Source organism: Schistocerca gregaria, chromosome 4 (assembly GCF_023897955.1).
Source record: "Schistocerca gregaria isolate iqSchGreg1 chromosome 4, iqSchGreg1.2, whole genome shotgun sequence".
Classification (NCBI taxonomy): Eukaryota; Metazoa; Arthropoda; class Insecta; order Orthoptera; family Acrididae; genus Schistocerca; species Schistocerca gregaria.
The window spans coordinates 759,521,112-759,545,213 of NC_064923.1; the positions used below are offsets into that span (position 1 = coordinate 759,521,112).

Sequence of the window (24,102 nt, forward strand, 5' to 3'; positions counted from 1 at the left end):
CAGTTATTGGCGAAGTATTATAATTAGTAGTAGGGGATGCGTGATAGGTTTGCCTTGAGCATCAGGCTTATAAAGTATGTGTGTGTGTGTGTGTGTTCCGACATGTGCAAAGGTAATGACTATATCCAGTCTTAAGGAAGGTATGAATCTGACATGGAGTACTGTGATAGCAAAGGGAAGAGCATGTCAAGTCATAAGAATGGTAAAGATATTTCTATTTCCAGGGCCGCAGCCGTCAGCAGGGTGTATTTCCGATACTTCGCTCAGTGTCAAATGTCATCCACTTGAGACAGCGATTGTAATATTTAATTGTAAATATGGAGATCAAATACGTATGTGGCCGGTTTCCTAGGACGATTCTGTCTAGGGGTGTGTGGCGCACAGCGGTGGTAGCATGTGGCGGGAGTGATTCATGTTTCCCGGTAACAGCAGGAGCTGTCCGAATGGAAAGGACTGTTGGGATGCAGGAATGTAGCTGACTCAACCATGTCGTCCTCTACACGGCCGAATAGCAAACTAATTTAGAAGACTCATATGGATGTATGTTCGCGCTGGACCATTATTCCCTCCCATGTAAATTGTCAAGTTGACTGCTTCTGCTAATTTCCCTGACTGCAAAATTGTACATCAATCTGGTGATTCGACCAGTTGTTCTGCCATTGTTGAACAGTATTCCAGGGGGTGTTCTCCAGAGGATAACACTCGCCAACATACCGCTTGTTGTAACTCAACATGTTCTAGAGAGTGTCGACATGTTGCCTGCTCGATCAACAAATATGTCTCCAATCGAGCACGTATGAGAGAGACACCATCGGAGAACAACTTCAGCGTCATCCACAGCCAACGTTAACGGTCCCTGTTTTGACTGACCAAGTGCAAGAGGCGTGGAACTCCATCCCACGTACTGACATCTGGCACCTGTACAACATAATTCATGCACGTTTGCATGCTGGCATTGAACATTCTGGCGGTTACACCAGCTATTCCACATTTGCAATCGCTAATCACTTAAATATGTTACCTAGGCAAATTTATTCCCGAAATTTTATTACTCTACTTTTTTTTGCGATTGTTTTCTGTCAGTGCACTTACCTGTGTGTATGAAATCTGGTGTTGTATCTGTGGCTACATAAACACTCCCATCTGCAGATATATGTTCGCCAACGTCTGTTGAGTTGTTTTTTTGTATTTTGTCTGTGGTTGATACCATGTCAAAATCCTGTAGCTGTCAGCAGGCTCGGTGCGAGACGATTTTCACACAAGCGACTTGCTCATTATCCCTTGTACACTTTCACGCGCTTCAGTTTCCACAACTAATTGTGATTCGCACTGTATACACATCTTGTACTAGGGCGCTACTGGCGCCCCTTCAACTTGGTTCCCACGCGGCGCCTTGTAACGCCTTAAACCAGCCCTGGCTGTCAGTGTTGTGCCTATGTGGGCAACGTAAAATAAGCTTAAACCAACGTTCAAACTGTTTATTTATGATTTTTCGGTATATATGCTTTTATTTTAGTATCAAGCTGTTGGAGGTATCATTCAGCAAATCCTAGCCAAATAAAAAAAAAATGAAGAAACACTCGTTTGGCTTGTTATGAAATCAATAATATGTTTTCGACTTACAATAATGCAGTACTTCTACACTTTACTTCATATTTCTATTCTTTTGGATGTCCTATATGCGTAAAGTGTGGTGATAAAGGCTCAATTAAATGAAGCTGTTCCTTATCCCGTTACATTTGTAAAGCCGCCTGCCGGGGTGGCCGAGCGGTTCGAGGCGCTACATTCTGGAACCGCGCGACCGCTACGGTCGCAGGTTCGAATCCTGTCACGGGCATGGATGTGTGTGATGTCCTTAGGTTAGTTAGGTTTAAGTAGTTCTAAGTTCTAGGGGACTGATGACCTCAGAAGTTAAGTCCCATACTGCTCAGAGCCATTTGAACCATTTGTATCGCCGTGAGTTTCATAACGGCAGCAGTCAGGAATGACGCTAAACTAAAAAATGTAGATTTTTGCATGTTTAGAAATTTTTTAAGAATGCATAAAATTTTAGCTATGCTACTGTCCTCTTCACAAAAGTAACTATAGTTTCTTATTATGTCGTGGTCTAATTATTGCCACTGGGTACTGTACGACACCAACACAGACCGACCCACAGAAACTAATAATAGTATTTATTTTCTAATAGCGTTGCTGGAAAAGAGCTTGATTGATAGCAAATTGTAGTGACATCATTTTGAGGCTCAAAACTAAATTTTGATTATGTCACAAAGAGTACTTCAGAAGAAGCGTTCGTTTACTGCTCAGGTAAATAGTTCGTTGCAATTCACTAATGAAATTGACTCTTCTGTCATAGTGGCATTAACTGTGGTCTAGTTTTTTCGATAGGTTGTATCACAACCATATATGCGATATTTTCGATTGTGTTGGTTTAATCACCATTCGAGGAAGCAAGTGAGGGTAGGTTCCACCAAACAAAACTGCTGGGCACTTTTTCCTGTTTGTCTCTCTGTGCAAATCTGTGAGACGCTACAGTTGAAGTTATGCTGAAAAACAGCGTCGAAAGTTAGGTAGTGAGGTGGAAAATGAGGGATGCGTGTGTTAACACGAAATGGAGAGCGTATCGTCGCTTTTAAGCGGCGTTTGGCCGTTTGCACGTGGTGAGTGGCGCACTGCACGGCAGCGGGAACATCGGCTGTGATTTATCACCGTGTTGCGGTAGTCCATGAACGCGCGTGCCTAGTGTGTGTATAATCAGTCTGGCGCGAGCAGTTGTATCTGTCTGTCGGAGTGAATGAGCTGGTAGCGGCGCGCCGCTACAACTGCACACAGTTGTAAACTCGGCCGCCTGCCCCCGCCCGCCCCCGCCCCCGCCCCCGCCCCTCTGACGCCTGTAATTCACTTCTGTCGGGAGTTGGCTCTCGGTGTCGCGCGCTCCTCCTGCCCTGTCGACAGACCTTCCCTTTTTGGATGAATGGCTCGACGTCCGGCGTCGTACAAGTAACGTCTTTTCGTCTTTTTTTTTTTTTTTTTTTTTTTTTTTTGCAACTCCGTAACAGGCTGGTTACATCGACCTGTTGAATCGATCAGACTAACCGGCTCCGCGCACTCGTAATATGTACCCTTACCTACTGGACGAGAATTTCGCTTTGTGATCTCTTGATTCCCGTCCTATTTTCTTTGGTATTTCGTTCGGAACTTGTCTAAAAGAATTTCGAACCCTTCGAGTATTGATAAAGTGCGTAAACATCAGTGAGTCGGTCTTATACGTAACCTGAAGATTCACACCGCTAAACGAATGACATCGACACCGTACTGAATGAAATCAAACGTCGGACCAATAACATAAGCTAGCCATTCATTCGCCACGAAGTGCGACTATATTTTTGATTTAAAAATTAATAGGAGAAATATAGTGAAATTTTCTTGATGTCTGTGTAGTTTCAGCAGATATCCCCATAAGTAATTTCAGCAACAGTATCTGTCGAGGTGTTTAACCAAGTTCGTGTGTAGTTTCAGCAGATATCCTCATAAGTAATTTCAGCAACAGTATCTGTCGAGGTGTTTAACCAAGTTCGTAATCTATCAGATTTGATGACTATGTACAGGGATTGGTACAGAAACAAAATGTGGTCAAGGAAGACAGGAGTCCCCAAGAGTGTCGCGTAAACAGCTGTAGCAACTATTCCACGAGAGCACTGTATGTAACGTCTTCCCTTTTACACATTCAGATTTAGGTCTAATCCTGTTGCTTTTCCCCTGTCTATCATGACTTATTCTCGTTTTAGGCTTATACACTGAAGAGCCAAAGAAACCGCGACACCTGACTAATATTGTGTAGGGTCCCCACGAGCGTGTAGAAGTGGCATGGAGTCGATTAATGTCTGAAGTAGTGCTGGAGGGAATTGACACCATGAATGCTTCAGGGCTGACCATAAATCCCTAAGAGTACGAGAGCGTGGAGATCTCTTATGAACAGCACGTTGCAAGGCATCCCAGTTATGCTCTATTATGTTCATGCCTCGGAAATATGTTTGGTGGCCAGTGGAAGTCCTTAAACTCAGAAAAGTGTTCCTTGAGCCACCATGTACCAATTCTGGACGTATGGGATGTTGCATTGTCTTTCTAGAATTGCCCAAGTCCGTCATAATGCACAATGGACATGAATAACGTAGGTGATTAGACAGGATGCATGCATACGTGTCACCTGTCAGAGTCGTATCTAACCGTATCAGGGGTCCCATGTCATTCCAACTGCACACGCCCCACAACATTACAGGGCCTCCACCAGCTTGAACAGTTCCCTGCTGACATCCAGGGTCCGTGGGTTCATGAGGTTGTCTCCATACCCGTTCACGTCCATCCGCTCGACACAATTAGAAACGACACTCGTCCACGTTTCCAGTCATCAACAGTCCAATTTCGGTGCTGAAGGGCCCAGGCGAGGCGTAAAGCTTTGTGCCGTGCAATCATCAAGGGTACATGAGTGGGTTTTCCGCTCGGAAAGCCAATATCGATGATGCTTCGTTGAATGGCTCGCACGCTGACACTTGTTGTCGGCCCATCATTGAAATCGGCAGCATTTTATGGAAGGGTTGCACTTCTGCCACATTGAACGATTCTCTTCAGTCGACGTTGGTCCCGTTCTTGCAGGATCTTTTTGCTACCGCCGCGATGTCGGAGATTTGATGTTTTATCGGATTCTTGATATTCACGGTACACTCGTGAAATGGTCGTACGGGAAAACCCCACTTCATCGCTACCTCGGAGATGCCGTGTCCCGTCGCTGGTGCGCCGACTATAACACCACGCTCAAACTCACTAAAATCTTGATAACCTGCCATTGTAGCAGCAGCAACCGATGTAACAACTGCGCCAGACATTTGTTGTCTTTTATATGCGTTGCCGACCGCAGCGCCGTATTCTGCCTGTTTAAATCTCTCTGTAATTGAATAGGCATGCCTATACCAGTTTCTTCAGTGTACCTTGTAATTTTGAAAGGTAAGTATTGGCTGCTCATCCTGTTAATGTATTCGTTCGGTTTTCATGGATTTTACTTCCTAATTAGTGGATGTCCGATTCATTTCTAATGCGATCACTATTAGTTCTGTCTAATCTATTGAATCCCTTTATATATCTGAGACATCTCATTTCCGCTGCCTGAATTCCGCTCTCTTACTTAAATTTCACCCATGACTCACTTCTAAACAATAATAAAGTAGGACAATTAAACCATGATCTTACAAAATATCAGTCATATCTCTTTCCGTATTTTGTTTTTCAGAGAGAGAGAGAGAGAGAGAGAGAGAGAGAGAGAGAGAGAGAGAGAGAGAGAGAGAGAGAGAAAGAGAGGGGGGGGGGGCTGTTACTAGTCTCTTCTCTCTATCTGTACCATACTGATATGTAATGTTACGTAATGTCACATCCTACATACTTAAAATAGTTAAGTTGTTCTCGCTTTCAAGCCATAGTTTTTCATTTTGCTATTCGTAAGGTTATATTTTTTACTTCGTCTCCATTTAAGGGCTTGGATAAAATATTTTCTCTGTCTATAGGAATTCCTTTATATGACTATGGATGCAAAGTTAACTGAATGTTCAACCGACTCATTTTCATTTCCTGCTTCTTCAACAAACTAGACATTTGGACATCTCATGGAATCTTCTCTAGGAGTTTTCTGTTGTCTACACGTGCCTCAACTGTTTTCAATGTTGGTGTTGTTGTTGGGATCTTCAGTCCTGAGACTGATTTGATGCAGCTCTCCATGCTACTCTATCCTGTGCAAGCTTCTTCATCTCCCAGTACCTACTGCAGCCTACATCCTTCTGAATCTGCTTGGTGTATTTGTCTCTTGGTCTCCCTCTACGATTTTTACCCTCCACGCTGCCCTCCAGTACTAAATTGTCAATGTTGGAAACATGAAAATTATTGAAGAAGTGGATGACTGACTATGAAAGCGTGCAGACTTATAATTTCTATACATACTAACAGATAAGTATAAGTTGCACTTTTTTTTATCAAAGTTGGTTAGCGTGATCACGGTTTGTATTAACTAATGAATGTGCCATACATAAACCAAGAGTGATGCGTTTTTAAGAATTGTTGTTAACTACCGAATTAATTGAAAAGTATTTGCATAAAAGATACAGGAAAATTCAATTGCAAAAGACTATAAATTTTTGTATCTACAACTTAAACGGTATTCAGTGATTTTGATAATATAGATGTATTAGTTTTGAATGACGACCACCAACAGCTACAATGTATCGATATAATAAGAGCAGCAGACAAAAAATTAGTGAACCCCATAAACAAATATATTGGTCGTTGCTATTCGCTGTAGATAGTTTACAACTGGTACAAAGCAGTCAAGTGATTCTCTATCGCTGACGCAAGTGATGAAAGTGAAGAGGTGAGACCAAGTGTTGCCCTTTCCTTCTACATCAAATTGTCAGGCACCCTAGCACCTCAACTGTCGTGCTAAATCGCCTTACCTTAATCTCACAGTAAATGCTGGGGGTATTTGGAACAGTGGGTGTAACGTGGCAGTCAGCATACCAAGCATGTCGTACCTCTATGGGATCTTATCTCCAATCAGTGGCTTCAGCGGGATATGATATCCTGAATAATCTTGTGGACTCAAGGCGTGAGGTACCAACTCCTGTTCCAAATCGCAATTACGGCGATCAATGACTACTGTACCTTTTCAAGGAGCAGGTAGTGTTAAAGTCAAAGCTGGTGTTTGCTGAGAAATGTTGTATTCAGTGGTCCTATGAAATTACGCAGCAACCCAATTACCTTTGCCATGCTATCCTTCATATAATTTATCCAAAATGTGTGGATCATGCTGATTCACTTAATTTACATCAATACGTAAACTCTGAGACACAGTTTCTTCAAGGTGATGGCCACATAGCAGATAGAAACTTTCAGTTAAATAAAGGTATTTACACTATGTAATCAGAAGTATCCGGACACCTAGCTGAAAATGACTTACAAGTTCGTGGCGCCCTCCATCGGTAATGCTGGAATTCAATATGGTGTTGGCCCACCTTTAGCCTTGATGACAGCTTCCACTATCGCAGGCATATGTTCAATCAGTGCTGGAAGGTTTTTTGGGGAAAGGCAGCCCATTCTTCACGGAGTGTTGCACTGAGGAGACGTATCGATATCGGTCGGTGAGGCCTGGCACGAAGTCGGCGTTCCAAAACATCCCCAAGGTGTTCTGTAGGATTCAGATCAGCACCCTGTGCAGGCCAGTCCATTACAGGGATGTTATCGTCGTGTAAGCACTCCGCCATAGGCCGTGCATTACGAGCAGGTGCTCGATCGTGTTGAAAGATGCAGTCGCCATCCCCGAATTGCTCTTCAACAGGGGGACGCAATAAGGTGCTTAAAACGTCAATGTAGGCCTGTGCTGTGATAGTGCCACGCAAAACAACAAGGGTTGGAAGCCCCCTCCATGGAAAACACGACCACACTATAACACCACCACCTGCGGCTTTTACTGTTGGCACTACACACGCTGGCAGATGACGTTCACCGGCCATTCGCCATACTCACAGCCTGCCATCGGATCGCCACATTGTGTACTGTGATACGTCACTTCACACAACGTTTTTCCACTGTTCAATCGTCCAATGTTTACGCTCCTTACACCAAGGGAGGCGTCGTTTGCCTTTTACCGGCGTGGTGTGAGGCTTACGAGCAGCTGCTCGACCATGAAATCCAAGTTTTCTCTCCTCCCGCCTAGCTGTCATAGTACTTGCAGTGGATCCTGAAGCAATATGGAATGCCCGTGTGACGGTCTGGATAGATGTCTGCCTCTTACTCATTGCGACTCTCTTCAACTGTCAGCGGTCTCTGTCAGTCAACAGTCGAGGTCGGCCTGTGGGTTTTTGTGCTGTACGTGTCCCTTCACGTTTTCCACTTCACTATCGTATGGGAAACAGTGGCCATAGGGATGTTTAGGAGTGTCGAAATATCGCGTACAGACATATGACACAAGTGACACACAGTGTCTTGACCACGTTCGAAGTCCCTGAGTTCCGCGGAGCGCCCCATTCTGCTCTTTCACGATGTCTAATGATTACTGAGCTCGCTGATATGGAGTACCTGTCAGTAGGTGGCAACACAATGCACCTAATATGAAAAACGTATGTTTTTGGGGTGTTCGGATACTTTTGATCACATAGTGTATATTCTTTCGCACCGATGCGTAGATTTCTTTAACGTAAAACATCATAGTGCATAATGAAAAACGTGACAGGCTTTGTTTCGTTATGTAGTAAAATGGGATTGTGCTAAGTATTGTATGCCACATCTGGGTTACAAAAATAATGGGTGCATACAAAATTTACTTTGGCAGACTGGAAATAGGTAAGCACTAAGTGGGATTTGGGATGATAACTTATCTCACTCGTACAAATTAATGCCTCTAGTTTTCCCTCGGAATGAGGTTCCTGTACATCTTTGCACACGTAATAAAACAATATGAATAGGTATTGTAAACTGTCGGTAAATGTATTTACTGAATCAATACACACATATTCTATTTCATTTGGCTTTCTCTCCAAGCAAGTAATGTCTCTTTGATGCCTGATTAAATAATATTGAAAATTTGGTGTCAGACAAAAATTGTTCTTGGCTGTATGTTCTGAACATGAACCTACATTATTGATTGTGTCTATCTTGTTACATAGTTTTTCCTGCTGCAACTGCTGAGAGCAGTATATTTTAACAGTTTATAGAAGGGTGTATAACTCCACAATAATAAATCGGAATTACGCATTACTTTGTAAGGTGTGTTCCCTTTCAATACATCAGTTGATGTTACGAATATGTCCCCTTCTCCTCCTGCTCGTGTTCGTGCGAGCGAAGGGAGCGCTATGTATGTCCTGCCCTTTGTTATTTGAAGTTGGAATTAAGACTAATAAATGCAAAGAATACTAGAGAAGGTAATCGGCAGACACGTCATAACTACGTGTTTAGGTATTACCATTTATAATTTATGGACAAGAAGTCGAGATAATATTCAGTTTAGACGAAACTATTGATTAGCTAAAGTCAAGACATAGCGCAACGAAAGAGGTATGAGGAATCATCAGTTTTATGGTACAGTTTTCCTCGGAAGCTATCGTAGTGTAACCCAGTTCCCGTCAACCTTCTTCATCGATCGTTAAAGACAGTACTGTTACATTTCCCAAACTATTTGAGAAGGACTAGTGTGACTTGTAGCGTCAGACCGTGGAATTCTTTAAGCCAGGCTGCTCTCCAGTTTACATCGTTCTGCAGACGACATTAAACTGAGAGTGATCTGACGTACTGCTGGTGTTAATAGAGACGCAAGGTATCATGCCTCGTGATGGAAAGAATTGCGCAAAAATATTCAAAAGCTACGCTTCTCCGTACGACAATTTGTAAGTGATGAATCCGTATGTTAAAAGAGTAGTTTTCAGTTTCGATGTAAATACGAGCAGTTTGTTTTTCTTTATTTTCATTTCTGTAGGACACCCTGAACAAATGTACCCTGCTGGATAATGCCCATCAATAGAGGCGTTTACTTAGTACAGTCGAACTACAGACCTCTGGTCTGCCGCGTGTTAGGCTGCGGTCACAGCAGCCCCGATGTCGCTGGCTTCCGCCGACAACCGATCTTTTGAAATCAGTTCGCCACCAGGTGTGCGCTCACACTGTAGCCGGTCTACGGACGAACGGACGTACGGTCCGAACGGAAGTACGTATCTTATGTTACAGTTGCTGCAACGGATCCTCTTTGGGTTCTAGTATGCTGGTATTAGCTGTCTACATATTATTATTTCTGCTTAGTGCCATGTTTATATCAATAGTGTGGTAGTTCTGCTATAAGAAGTGGTTTGCAAATGTAGTGTATGTGTTTCCACTTTTCAGTGCTTTAGGTGTTCGGAATATCTTATTCTATGCTTGTCTTTCACACGTATACTAAATGACAGTAATTGAAGATTAACTGCCGCGCGGTATTAGCCGAGCGGTCTTCGGCGCTGCAGTCATGGACTGTGCGGTTGGTCCCGGCGGAGGTTCGAGTCCTCCCTCGGGCATGGGTGTGTGTGTTTGTCCTTAGGATAATTTAGGTTAAGTAGTGTGTAAGCTTAGGGACTAATGACCTTAGCAGTTAAGTTCCATAAGATTTCACAAATATTTGAACTTTTTTTTTAAGGTTAACAGACGTACGCCTGCACGACTTCAAATAAGTACAGCAAAACAGTGTTTGTAATTTTGCTCGCCAAGGTCACTACGAATCGTCTCGAGTAAGTAACTGAAAGTTCCTCCCTTCATCTCAGATCATTCACATACTTGGCCGATAACTGAGGGCACAGTGTCCAGTTCTCGCCACGTTCTTTTGGAAATAGATACGGCTCGTTCACATGCATTCGGCGTCATTAATAGCAATGCTATCGATCACACCCTAGGTTAAAATCTAACCCACTTTTTACATAGAATAAATGTTGACCTAACTTCCTCCACCCTGCCAAAAAGTGAACGTACTGTGACCGAGCTGTTGGCCGACCCTTGACGACGGGCTGTGGCGACTGTTGTCGGTGCCACTGTCAACGCTGCCTTAAGGGACAGGTGGAATCCGGAGGCGCTGTATCTGTCCGCAGGCATCGCCTCACGCTGCAGTAGAAAGCGAGCAGCAAATGCACTCTCAGTTTTTGCAACGCGGGTTTTCAAAGAAACCCTCACAGTGTTTGGTTTTAGTTCTTTACGGAAGCCGTGATAAATTTAAATCTGGGCGGTCGGAGTGGCAAGTCTACAAACTCCGCAAGCCACCATGCATGGCATGGCAGAGGGTAACTTGTTCAACTGCTGGTCATTCCCTTACCTGTTCTGTTCAGACGTGGAGGGAAAAATGACCATCTATATCATTCAGTACGAGCCCTGATTTCCTTATTTTGTCTTTGCGCGAGAAGTACGTTGGTGGTAGTTGAATCCTTCTGCAGTCTGCCGGTTTTCCATACTTTCTAAACGGTGTTTTGCGAAAAGAACGCCTTCTTGTCTCCAGGGATTATAGTTCACTTCAAGCAGCATTTCCATTATCCTCGCGTATTGATCAAACCTATCAGCAACAAGTCTAGCAACGCGCTTCTGAATAGCTTCGATGTCTTTCATTGATCCGACTTGATAGGGATCCCAAACACTCGAGTAATACTGAACAGTGGATAACGCAACTGTTCTGCATGCTGTCTCCTTTATAGGCGAGCTACACTTTCCTAGAATCCTTCAAACAAACCGAAGTGTATCATTCGACTTTCCTTCTATTGTCCTTACGTGTTCGTTCCATTTCATGTCGCTTTGCAATGCTACCTCTAGATATGTAATGGATGTGACAGTGTCAAAGACTGCACCATTAATACTTTATTCGAACGTTACATGATTGGTTTTGCTACTCATCTGCATTGACTTATATTTTTCTATATTTACAGGAAGTTTACACTTATCATATCAAAGAAATTCGTCCGCTCGTTACATAATCGGTTACACCGTGTCATCTCAATTTGTCTTGCTCACAGTTTGTAAGCAAAACATAGAAGTGACGTGACGAATAGTGGTGATGGTGTGGAGTCCTTCAGATGGTTAACATTGAAGACAGGTACAGCATAACCAGTATTCAACCTCAAGCGCTTAAGCACATAAGTTTTCATTATTTATTCATTATTTTCGCTTGCTCCAATCCTTTCATTTCTCAGTTTCGTAATAGGAAGGAGTGTACAGAAAGTGACACGCGATGCTCATGAAAGCGAAATTGATTCTTAAATGACATGTTCGTCATCGACATTATTTATTATAATGTTCGCGATTGCAAATTGGAACTTGAGTCATTTTAAGTGGTGCGCTCCAGTATATGTATTACAGTAAGACATTCTACTAAAAGGAAACGCAAATGTTCACATTACATTCATGGAAAATCTGAAGTCAGCATTAACAAATATACCCACGTTCTGAAAAAAGTAGTTGCCAACATCAATAAAAATGAGTAAAATGGATGGATGTCAGCATTTTTCGCCTACTCCATCTGTATAAAGGATAAAATACACCATCTCGTTACGAGCGCGTTTGAAACAAACAGGTAAAAAGAAAGGAGTCTTTAACTGTCCGCATTGGTAGGTAAGAGATGGAATTAAATGTCTCGAACTAGCTTCGTGATCTGTATACTTATCAGTAACGTATACCGTATCGGTCAAAAAGAGGCAGCAATCAGTTTCAGGGTATTTACAGCAATTCCCAATGAATTTATTGCCTACGTAGATCCATCTGAAACAAGATACGGAAATGGCGATAATGAAACGCTGATTTCAGTTATTTGTCACGTTGCTCCGGCGGTATCGTTCGCACAACTCCTCCTCGGTATTATAGTTTGCCGCACAAACCGTGGTATCATGTAGGAGATAAGTTAATTAATTTTTTGACGCCGTATTCGCGGAAAGCAGCCGGCCGGAATTATTCTCGTCGCAGTTGCGACTGCGGTGCCCGGACGGCGCGTTCGATTTTTTGGGCGAATAATCCCTGGCCGGCTGCGGGGTTTTCCGGCAGCTGGTGGGCGGCTGTCCGCCGGGCGGCGTTCTTTACGCGGGGCGGCCTCGCCCCGGCCCCGGCGCCGCCGCCGCCTCCGCCGGCGCTCGCCGTCGTTACCCGTTACCCGGCGGCGGCGGCGGCGGCGGCGGCCGGCGCTCTCGCATTCCTCTCGCCTCCTCCTCCTCCTCCTCCTCCTCCTCCTCATCGCCGTCCTCTGCCTCCGGCCGTTCGCAGCGGCGCCCGGCTCGGCGCGGCGCCCGCTCGCCCGCCCCTCCTCCCGCGTGTCCCTCGGCCGCGCGCCGCTATCAGCTCGCGGCGCGGCGCGGCTGGGCGCGGAGCGGCGGCGGCCGCCAGCCGCGCGCGAGGCAGGCAGGCGTCGGGCAGTCGCGTCCCCAGCCCGCCGGTAAGCTCACTCCCAACCCACAACTGACCTCCGCCACGCCGCGGCCGCGCGGCGCCCGCGGTATCGCCACTGACTCTGCTCCCGTCACTCTCACCACGTAAACACTCTGATTCGATCCGTACACTAAGTCTTTTCATATTGCCGATGCGACGTAGAAAAAAAAAAAGAATTCAGCGCTGTTTGAAGTTCCTTGTTATAGAATGCAGCATTACTAGTATACTGCTTGACACAGTCACGACCGTTAAATATGTACGTGTAACGTTTGGAGCGCGATAAGAAACTAGACGAGCACGCGATGACTGCAGTCGAGAAGGCGAGTGCTCGACGGTGGTTTATTGGAAGAATGTTGGGAAAGTGATAGCAGCTATAAAGCATGTCGAGTACAGAACACTAGTGCGACCCATTCTTGAATACTGCTCGAGTGTTTGCGGTTCCCATCTGGTCGGATGGAAGGAATACATCGAAGCAATTCAGAGTCGGGCTGCTAGATATGTTAACTGTAGATTCGACCAACACGCAGGTATTACGAAGATGCTTTGGGAACTCAAATGGGAATCCCCCGAGGGAAGACGACGTTTCTTTCGCGAAATACTATTGACAAAATTTAGACCATACGCATTTGCAGCTGGCTGCAGATGATTATACCAACGTACATTTCGCACAAGGACCACGAAGATAAAATTACAGATACTAGGTCTCGTACGGAGACATAAAGATACTCATTTTTCCCTCACTTCATTTCTGAATGGAACAGGAAAAGAAATCACTAGCAGTGATACAAGGCACCCTCTGCAATGCACCATACGGTCGCTTGAGAAGTGCGTACATAGATCTAGATGTCGGTATAGCAATGCCGCTTTCAGATGTTATGAATCCTTTGACCAACATATCACAGGAATAACTCACACTCACATCCAGAAGTACTACACTGGTGACATAGCGTCGTTACTCGAATCTCCCTTACACTACGTATTACTCCCTCGTAATATGCAGTAAACTAGAACAGGCCAGACTAGCGCGGACACTATCATCAAACCAGTCTGCGGACTGAAGGTCGCAACAACAATATCACTACCACTGATGTCTCCGTCACAGGTTATTGTCTCCAACCAAATGTTCCATCTGCTGCCAATCTTACGAATGTAATCGGTATGCAAGCGACAGCATGCGTACCTAATATGTTCCAAAACGCCCCCTTCCCCCCCCCCCCCCCCCCCCCCCCCATAAAAACGGGATTTTCCGGGGCTCATACCGCTGGTTCTATTGGTGCTACAGCGTCAAGTGTGTGGACAGCCCTTGGGCTAGAGACCATTTTTATGCCCAAAGAAGCATCATCTTACTGTAACTACTCTACAGTGTCGGGTCAAAGAATGAGTACTACTCTCTTCCTCGCGCTTAAGCAAATGGACCAATCCGGTTGCTTCCTTTCGCATTGGATGTGATCTGCGATGGCCTCGATGGGACTTAGTGAGGCACCATTACGTCACGGGCGGTTCCTTGGAAAAAATCCCACAAAAATGTTTTTTTACAACATTTTCGCCCGAACCAGCAGCCCAAACCCAGCCGAGGATTGGAAGATAGCTGTAATTTTTACGATATATTCCTAAGATACCGATCTGGAATAAGCGAGAAAGTTTTCTTCATATATTTATCCATTTACGAGATACAGAGATGCAAAGTTACCCTACTTGTACACGTGAAATACGCACGTAAAATCCGATGTTAGGCGAAAACGTAGTTTATAAAGTGGCGAAGCTCGGCGAAAAATGCTTTAAAGAGCCTCTGTTATCATCTCGGAACCCCTTGCTGCGGTACTGAAGCACGTGAAAAGTGTTTTTGTGTGTAAAATCTGTTCTGAGTTATAAAAGTAGTTTTGCTTTTTTTCATTTTCACATAAGTACACCATCTAAATTTTACTGACCAACACAGTTTTTTTCCATATGGGTTACATGCACTGTAGCAGCAGGGAAATAAGGGCACCAGCAGAAAAATGCTCCTATCGGAGCAAAAAATTCTAATATGTTCACGTTTATTTTAAAATACTCTGACTGAAAAGTGGAGTATCATATGCCCCATTCTGCTTTTCTCAGGACCATTAAAAATTTCCCGAAAATTTTGGCATGTGAACATATTTGTTCTTTTGTATACTGAGAGAGAAGAAGACATTGGCAGTGGCAAAGAGACGCAAAAGTAATAAATACTGGAAAGTGGTGGGCAGTTCTTGTCGTATAGAAAGAGCGAGAGCGAGAGAAAGACAGGGACACGGTAGCAGTTGAACGTAGTTGACAGTGACAGAACAGTACTAGGAAAAGAGTGAAGGAGACAGTGCTGAGGTGGGTGAGGGGGAGGGAATAAAGAGAAAGAGCCAGTGATAATGAGAGACAGAGTATTCGACAATCACAACGAGGAAGAAAGAGATAGTGACAGAGAGAAGAGACAGCAGTAGAAAGAAAGAAATAACGAGATATTACCAGTAAGAAACAGCAAGAGAAGACAGTAGTAATACGACAGAACGAAGGGGACTGTGGCTGTGACGCAGCAGACAATGACAGAAAGGCACAAAGAGACCATGACAATGACGTAGTTAGAATGAGTGAGTGAGAAAGGGTAGCTGGCAGGCGATGGGTATGAGCGACTTAAGCGATGGGCTAGTGGACGTGAGTGAGTTACAGTTTGGAAAACTTTTGGGATTTTGAGATCAGTTGCATATTAAGAAAAGCGAAATTAAGTATGCATGCCAAAATTTTTGAAGATGCTGAGGAAGGTACAATGGGGCATCGGTATTCCACCTTTCAGTCACTGTCTTTTAAATAAAAAGGAACATATTCGAATTTTTTGTGCTCTGATAGGAGCATTTTTCCGCTGGTCTTATTGTTGCTCGACACAAGAACTTCATAGCCTCGAGAACGGAGCCGTCTTTTCCCATAATCCGCTTTTACGCGATCGATTTTCTTGTCTTAATTGGCTACTTGAGACAAGTGAGTCTGCTGCAGCGCCCCTGGTGTTTTATTCCTGTACTGAGAAACGCCTGTTACGAGTGATCGCTTTCGTTTACAAGTCTGCCACTCTTATGTATGGGATAGAACCAACGCATTAGTCGGACATGTAGTGCAGCGCTGTACTTGGGCGCTGTTTTTGGTCAGCGCAGTATTCACAGAGTAGAGTATGGGGATGTACCTGAACGCGCTTTCGGACGTGGTGGTACAGAGCAGTATTCGCACAGTAGAGTATAGCGTTGTACCCGGACACGGTTTCGGGCGGGATGGTACAGCACCATAGCTGGACGGAATAGTGTAGCATTGTATCAGAGCATGATAGCGGGATTGTGCGGTGCGGGATGGGGTCATACTCACGAGCGGCGGCCTCCCCCCCCCCTCCCCCCTTTCCCCTTACGGACACCTTGCACACAAAATAGCACAATTTAGCTGGGAGTTTACAATTGGATTGCAAGTAATACCAAATTTAGAATTTATGATCGAAAAATCATGTAACCGGAAGTACCGCCATCTTGGATCTTTAGATTATCAAAGAAGGCTTGACAGCCCCAACCGATCAGTCTTCTGTGGTAATTGAAAGTGTCGACATGGATTCCTCCAAAGGTCTTAACATGCCTCAGCTGTTAGTGAGGAGGACGAGACCAACCGACGAACGCTCGTATAATGGTTACTACCGCAGAACTTGGTTAATCGTGTGTCTGACATTGGCAACATAAATTACATCGACAATGGTACGCTCCTTAGCAAGAAAAGTGCAAATGTGCCTGCTCCTATAACAGAACCAGTTTGCGATATCATTATGTTACTTAATATCTGTGATGAAATGCACTGTCAGGATCAGTTAGAGAAGGGACGATCTGTAATGTTAAAAAAAGGAGATGTGTGGCTCATTTAACTATTATAAATTCTCCAAGTTCATCACTGCAAGATATGCTGTCAAGGCGAAGCTACCATTTCTCCTACACGGGGGCGACAGTGTGACAGCAAGAGGAATACTGAATAAAATCGACAAGGAAGCACTGGAAACCATTTCGAAGAAATATAAAAATCCTGTGGCTATACCATATAAAGTGAAATTAGCTGACGTTAAAATGCATGTTCTAATGGAAGAGCTGCCTGGAATATTGCAGCAGCTAAGTGTAGACGACTATTGCCTTTTGGATATGGACATTACACAAGATCTCGCCGCGACTTTAATAAAATCGTGATGCGCGACTACCTAGTATCAAACCACGACTTCTATTTGGAAGGAGTCCGCCAGGGAAGTATCAATGTGACTGTGGACAACGTTAAGGCCGTTGGAATAGACTGCACTTAAAAGGCGTAATTTCTTTACTGTGGAATGGCTTAAGTCTCTTCAACGTATTGTTTCCTTTCCTTAAGACTTACGGAATAACATTGTACCAGTCCTAACTCGACAATGTCTATAGACGTAGATGATCTCCAGCTGTAGAGTAAAGATAATAACAAATTTATGTGTCAGATCACAAACTCAGGTGTGAACAAAGATATCGGTAAACACCTTATAGATTTTATAAAGTGCCAGCCATGCGACTAAGAGAAACTTTTACCCACTCCTTAGTTAAAGAACATGGTTTTACCAGACTAGAGGCTACAATAAATAGATGCCGCGTTTGATCCGGTGCAAAACTATTTAAGTGTTTTAAACTGTAACAAACAGTGTTTACTATGTGCTCCACTCACTCTGCGCCAATCTCATCCATGTGGTGTGAGCTAACTAATAACTTACAGAACAGTTACTGTGTGGTGTTAACAGCGTTCTGTAGTTTGCCTTCTGTGGTAATAAGAATATCTGAAAATGGACTGGTGTGTGTAAGTAAGTCTGCCAGACCCTGAAGACCGAGAAAGGCTTATAAGTTATGCTCTGTCTGCATATAGTTGCAATTATGTACCTGTAAACTACATGGAGATTCTTAAGACTGACTGCAACAAAGACAGTATAAGTATTGCACAGAAGTCCTATATTAAAGTAGGAGAAACATATTTCTCTCAAAGCAGGACATTGTTTCAGCAGCACTGTCAGATTTAGACATTGTCGAGTTAGGACTGGTACAATGTTATTCCGTAAGTCTGAAGGAAACGAAACAATACGTTGAAGAGACTTAAGCCATTCCACAGTAAAGAAATTACGCCTTTAAGTGCAGTTAATGCGGAGTGTGTATGAAGAAGGAAAACTTGAAATGGAAGAGATTGATGCCAAAGAAACGTGAAATGGAATATATGGTGAAGGTAATTACTATAAGGAAGAATATTTACAGCAACTGGAAAAGGAAGAAGCTATTGCAAATGTACAACGTAGGCTTGCATATTGCTTTAAACGTAGTGTGTGGCGAAATATAAAATGTCTGCATTTAGTGTTAACAGCAATGGTAAGTGGGCTTATGTTGGAGTCCTGGCCGAAAAGGATCGTTTGGAGCACGTTTACTACTTTAAAGAACACACGTAAAACTTGTTTATAAAGCTCTATTCCCACCTGGATCTGCTTAAACAGGATTGTTACATTGTATTTGTGTGTGCTGGACTTGATATTGTGCATTTAGCAACACAACTACCGTTTGCAAGCTTAAATAGACAGCATAACGACATAAATGACCACTTATTTGCAAAAGTTGTAAACATAAAGTTCTATATAGAAATTCCAAAAGAATATGCGACAGAAGAGCTAGTAACATACGCCCAGTAACATGTGGAGTGTTATAAGCAGGACTCGGATTTTAGGTTGTTGTTGTTGTTGTGGTCTTCAGTCCTGAGACTGGTTTGATGCAGCTCTCCATGCTACTCTATCCTGTGCAAGTTTCTTCATCTCCCAGTACCTGCTGCAGCATACATCCTTCTGAATCTGTTTAGTGTATTCATCTCTTGGTCTCCCTCTGCGATTTTTACCCTCCACGCTGCCCTCCAATGCTAAATTTCTGATCCCTTGATGCCTCCTACCAACCGCTCCCTTCTTTTTGTCAAGTTGTGCCACAAACTCCTCTTCTCCCCAATTCTATTCAATACTTCCTCATTAGTTATGTGATCTACCCATCTAATCTTCAGCATTCTTCTGTAGCACCACATTTCGAAAGCTTCTATTCTCTTCTTGTCCAAACTAGTTATTGTCCATGTTTCACTCCCATACATGGCTACACTCCATACAAATACTTTCAGAAAAATTTCCTGACCATTAAATCTATACTCGATGTTAACAAATTTCTCTTCTTCTGAAACGCTTTCCTTGCCATTGCCAGTCTACATTTTATATCCTCTCTACTTCGACCATCATCAGTTATTTTACTCCCTAAATAGCAAAACTCCTTTACTACTTTAAGTGTCTCATTTCCTAATCTAATTCCCTCAGCATCACCCGATTTAATTTGAATACGTTCCATTATCCTCGTTTTGCTTTTGTTGATGTTCGTCTTATATCCTCCTTTCAAGCCACTGTCCATTCCGTTCAACTGCTCTTCCAGGTCCTTTGCTGTCTCTGACAGAATTACAATGTCATCGGCGAACCTCAAAGTTTTTATTTCTTCTCCATGGATTTTAATACCTATTCCAAATTTTTCTTTTGTTTCCTTTACTGCTTGCTCAATATACAGATTGAATAACATCGGGGAGAGACTACAACCCTGTCTCACTCCCTTCCCAACCACTGCTTCCCTTTCATGTCCCTCGACTCTTATAACTGCCATCTGGTTTCTGTACAAATTGTAAATAGCCTTACGCTCCCTGTATTTTGCCCCTGCCACCTTTAGAATTTGAAAGAGAGTATTCCAGTCAACATTGTCAAAAGCTTTCTCTAAGTCTACAAATGCTAGAAACGTATGTTTGCCTTTTCTTAATCTTTCTTCTAAGATAAGTCGTAAGGTTAGTATTGCCTCACGTGTTCCAACATTTCTGCGGAATCCAAACTGATCTTCCGCAAGGTCCGCTTCTACCAGTTTTTCCATTCGTCTGTAAAGAATTCGCGTTAGCATTTTGCAGCTGTGACTTATTAAACTGGTAGTTCGGTAATTTTCACATCTGTCAACACCTGCTTTCTTTGGGATTGGAAATATTATATTCTTCTTGAAGTCTGAGGGTATTTCGCCTGTCTCATAAATCTTCTTCACCAGATTGTAGAGTTTTGTCATGACTGGCTCTCCCAAGGCCGTCAGTAGTTCTAATGGAATGTTGTCTACTCTCGGGGCCTTGTTTCGATTCAGGTCTTTCAGTGCTCTGTCAAACTCTTCCCGCAGTATTGTACCTCCCATTTCATCTTCATCTGCATCCTCTTCCATTTCCAGTATGTCGCCCTTGTATAAACCTTCTATATACTCCTTCCACCTTTCCGCCTTCCCTTCTTGGCTTAGAAATGGGTTTCCATCTGAGCTCTTGATATTCATACAAGTGGCTCTCTTTTCTCCAAAGGTCTCTTTAATTTTCCAGTAGGCAGTATCTATCTTACCCCTAGTGAGATAAGCTTCTACATCCTTACATTTGTCCTCTAGCCATCCCTGTTTAGCCATTTTGCACTTCCTGTCTATCTAATTTTTGAGACGTTTGTATTCCTTTTTGCCTGCTTCATTTACTGCATTTTTATATTTTCTCCTTTCATCAATTAAATTCAATATTTCTTCTGTTACCCACGGATTTCTATTAGCCCTCGTCTTTTTACCTACTTTATCTTCTGTTGCCTTCACTACTTCATCCCTCAGAGCTACCCATTCTTCTTCTACTGTATTTCTTTCATCCATTCCTGTCAATTGTTCCCTTATTCTCTCCCTGTAACTCTCTACAACCTCTGGTTCTTTCAGTTTATCCAGGTCCCATCTCCTTAAATTAGCACCTTTTTGTAGTTTCTTCAGTTTTAATCTACAGTTCTTAACCAATAGATTGTGGTCAGAGTCCACATCTGCCCCTGGAAATGTCTTACAATTTAAAAACCTGTTTCCTAAATCTCTGTCTTACCATTATATAATCTATCTGATATCTTATAGTATCTCCAGGATTCTTCCATGTATACAACCTTCTTTTATGATTCTTGAACCAAGTATTAGCTATGATTAAATTATGCTCTGTGCAAAATTCTACCAGACGGCTTCCTCTTTCATTTCTTCCCCCCAATCTATATTCACCTACTATGTTTCCTTCTCTCCCTTTTCCTACTGACGAATTGCAGTCACCCAAGACTATTAAATTTTCATCTCCCTTCACTATCTGAATAATTTCTTTTATTTGATCATACATTTCTTCAATTTCTTCGTCATCTGCAGGGCTAGTTGGCATATAAACTTGTACTACTGTAGTAGGCGTGGGCTTTGTGTCCATCTTGGCCACAATAAGCCTGTATTCACTTGACCTGAAGTCTTGCTCCTCCTGCCACCGAACTCCACTAATTCCCACTGTATCTAACTTTATCCTATCCATTTCCCTTTTTAAATTTTCTAACCTACCTGCCCGATTAAGAGATCTGACATTCCACACTCCGATCCGTAGAACGCCAGTTTTCTTTCTCCTGATAACGGCGTCCTCTTGGGTAGTCCCCGCCCGGAGATCCGAATGGAGGACTATTTTACCTCCGGAATATTTAACCAAGAGGACGACATCATCATTTAATCATACAGTAAAGCTGCATGCCCTCGGGAAAGAATAACGCGAATATCTTATCGAAAATTGTAATATTATAGTACGTAAAATACTTAATTTCGTGTTAGGAACTGATTGTACCTCATGTTTAAGAATCCTAAAAATAGCTAATTTCATTTTAGAACCTGACTGTACCTGATTTTTAAAAATCCAATCAAACAAAATTTGTACGACCAAAACTATACTCTTCTGGTCTTCCCGGATACTTAGAAAGTAGTAATTGAATGATAACTGGTTTGTTTGCATGAGTGAACGCTAATCGTGCGTCAGACGTCTACAACGTACGCCAGGCTGTTCCAGCCAGCCCTGCTCCGCGGAGCTTTGTCGCTCGCTGTGAACTGTCAAATGGGCCGGCAAGGCACGGAGGAGCCTTGTGATCTGCCTCCGCCGCCTTCCTGCCCTGTCGTAACAGCCTGTTTAAAACACTGCACTGTCTTCATTCAGTCGGTCAGCGTGCACATTGGATGTGGTGAAATATTTCACAGAGACAGTGTATTTATGGAAAGTCGAGCTTGCGGAAAGTAGAAAGCTCCAAATCATCTCTGATTCTTAGTGGTCACAAGAATTTCCTGATTTCTCAGAGAACAGTGTGCCACTGTTTTCTCCGAGTTAACTTGGACCAGACACATGCGAATGCAAAAATATTGTTTCAAAACCCTTAATGTAGGTTATTTCTGCTAAGTAATCCCGCTTGTAAAATCTTCCACAAAGTAACAATAACAGTAAACTTATTGTTTCATTTAATGTCAATAACAGTCACGGTAAAGCCTAACCTAAAAATGTTCGCATTTAAAGTTCCACAAAGTATTTCTCATTTCTTTTTGTTTTTAGGTATGTTCTGAAGAACAGAGATCGCATTTAAGTCAGCATGTTGCAGGAATTAAACACCAGGCAAATTTAAAAAATAAATCAAACTTGAAACAATCGTTTGTAACTAAACCAACTGCAATAAACAAAAATGAATTTCATCTTGACATGTGTCGAGTCAGCAAACATACCATTCAGTGCAGTTGTAAATAGCCAGTTCAAAAGTTTTCTAGAGAAATACTGCCACCGCAGCATTCCATCCGAATCCACACTGAGAAAGAACTATTTAGACACTTTATATAAAAATTCGTTGAGCAGGATAAGGGAAGACAGGCGATTCATACATGTGGATCTCTGTCGATGAGGCGACTGACAGACAAGGTCCATATGTGGCTAATTTGATTGTTGGAAAGTTAGATCCTGACACTCGCTCTGTACCTCATCTGATCTGCAGCACGGAGCTAAAAAAGACTAACCCCGAAACAATTGCTCATTTTGTTAATAAATCCCTCAAATTACTTTATCCCAACAATCTAGATAAAATAAAGTACTTGTAACCTACACTGAAGCAGCCGCGTACATGATTGCTGCTGTTAAATCGTTGAAAGTATTTTACCCAAACTTGCTCCTCATCACATATCTAGCCCTTGCTATGAATCGAGTAGCTGAGACGATACATCTCGAATTTCCACATACAATTAAGCTAGTTTCAGCGATCAAAAAGGCTTTTTATTAAAGCACCTACAAGAATCCAGTTTTTTGAGAGGGACTTCCCAACGTACTATCTCCTTCAGAACCAATACTTACTCGATGGGGAATGTGGATAGAGGCCGTGGAATATTACAGGGAGCATTTGGATAACATTACGAACATTGTTCTTAGGTTACGGGGGGAGGCAGTGAGCATTACTTCAGCTAAAGATCTTCTAAAGGACCCAAAAATATCCAACGACATTGCATACATAAAATCTCATTATGCATTTTTGGTCCCTATTATTAAAGCTCTAGAGTGTTCAGGGAAACCAGTCTACGCGCGATTGATAGAAGAGGTGACAGCAAAAATCAACTCGGTCCCAGGTTCTATTGGTATGAAGGTTTGTGAGTAACTAAAGACAATGCTACATTATTAAAGCTCTAGAGTGTTCAGGGAAACCAGTCTACGCGCGATTGATAGAAGAGGTGACAGCAAAAATAAACTCGGTCCCAGGTTCTATTGGTATGAAGGTTTGTGAGTAACTAAAGACAATGCTACAAAAAAGCCCATGACTCACCACCCTCTGCACAGCCGCTGACAACTTATCAGGTAAATCAACAGAACATACGCGTGCGATCCCACTGCGCTTAATACCGTCATTTAAATATGCTCCGGTGACATCTGTTGACGTGGAACGCTCATTCTCGGCATATAAGATGCTTTTAACAGACAAGAGATGCAGTTTCTCAACGGAAAATACGGAGAAAGTGTTAGTTATGTACTGTGACTGTAATTATAATTATGGACATGGATAATATTATAATGTGGATTTTTGTCAATCTATTTATCTTCCTAGATAATAAAATATCAGATTTTGGTCACATATTTCCTGATTTTTATAACCTATTTTTGTAAGTGATAGAGCCTATTTTAGGTACCTAATTTAAGATCTTTAGAACCTAAAAGTCCGAGGTCTAGTTATAACAGTAGTATTATGCAAGAAAGAAGAGGCAAGATTAT

General features: G+C 42.9%; 1 protein-coding gene across 1 annotated transcript in view; it reads right to left on the reverse strand.

Moving 5' to 3' along the window:
* Positions 1 to 12,665: 12,665 nt before the first annotated feature.
* The window catches only part of LOC126267907 (collagen alpha-1(II) chain-like), a 29,365-nt gene continuing 17,928 nt past the window's right edge, over positions 12,666 to 24,102 (reverse strand). The window contains exon 3 of the mRNA XM_049973217.1: positions 12,666 to 12,854. Within this exon, the coding sequence (XP_049829174.1) occupies positions 12,666 to 12,854 (189 nt within the window). The remainder of the gene's footprint in view (positions 12,855 to 24,102) is intronic.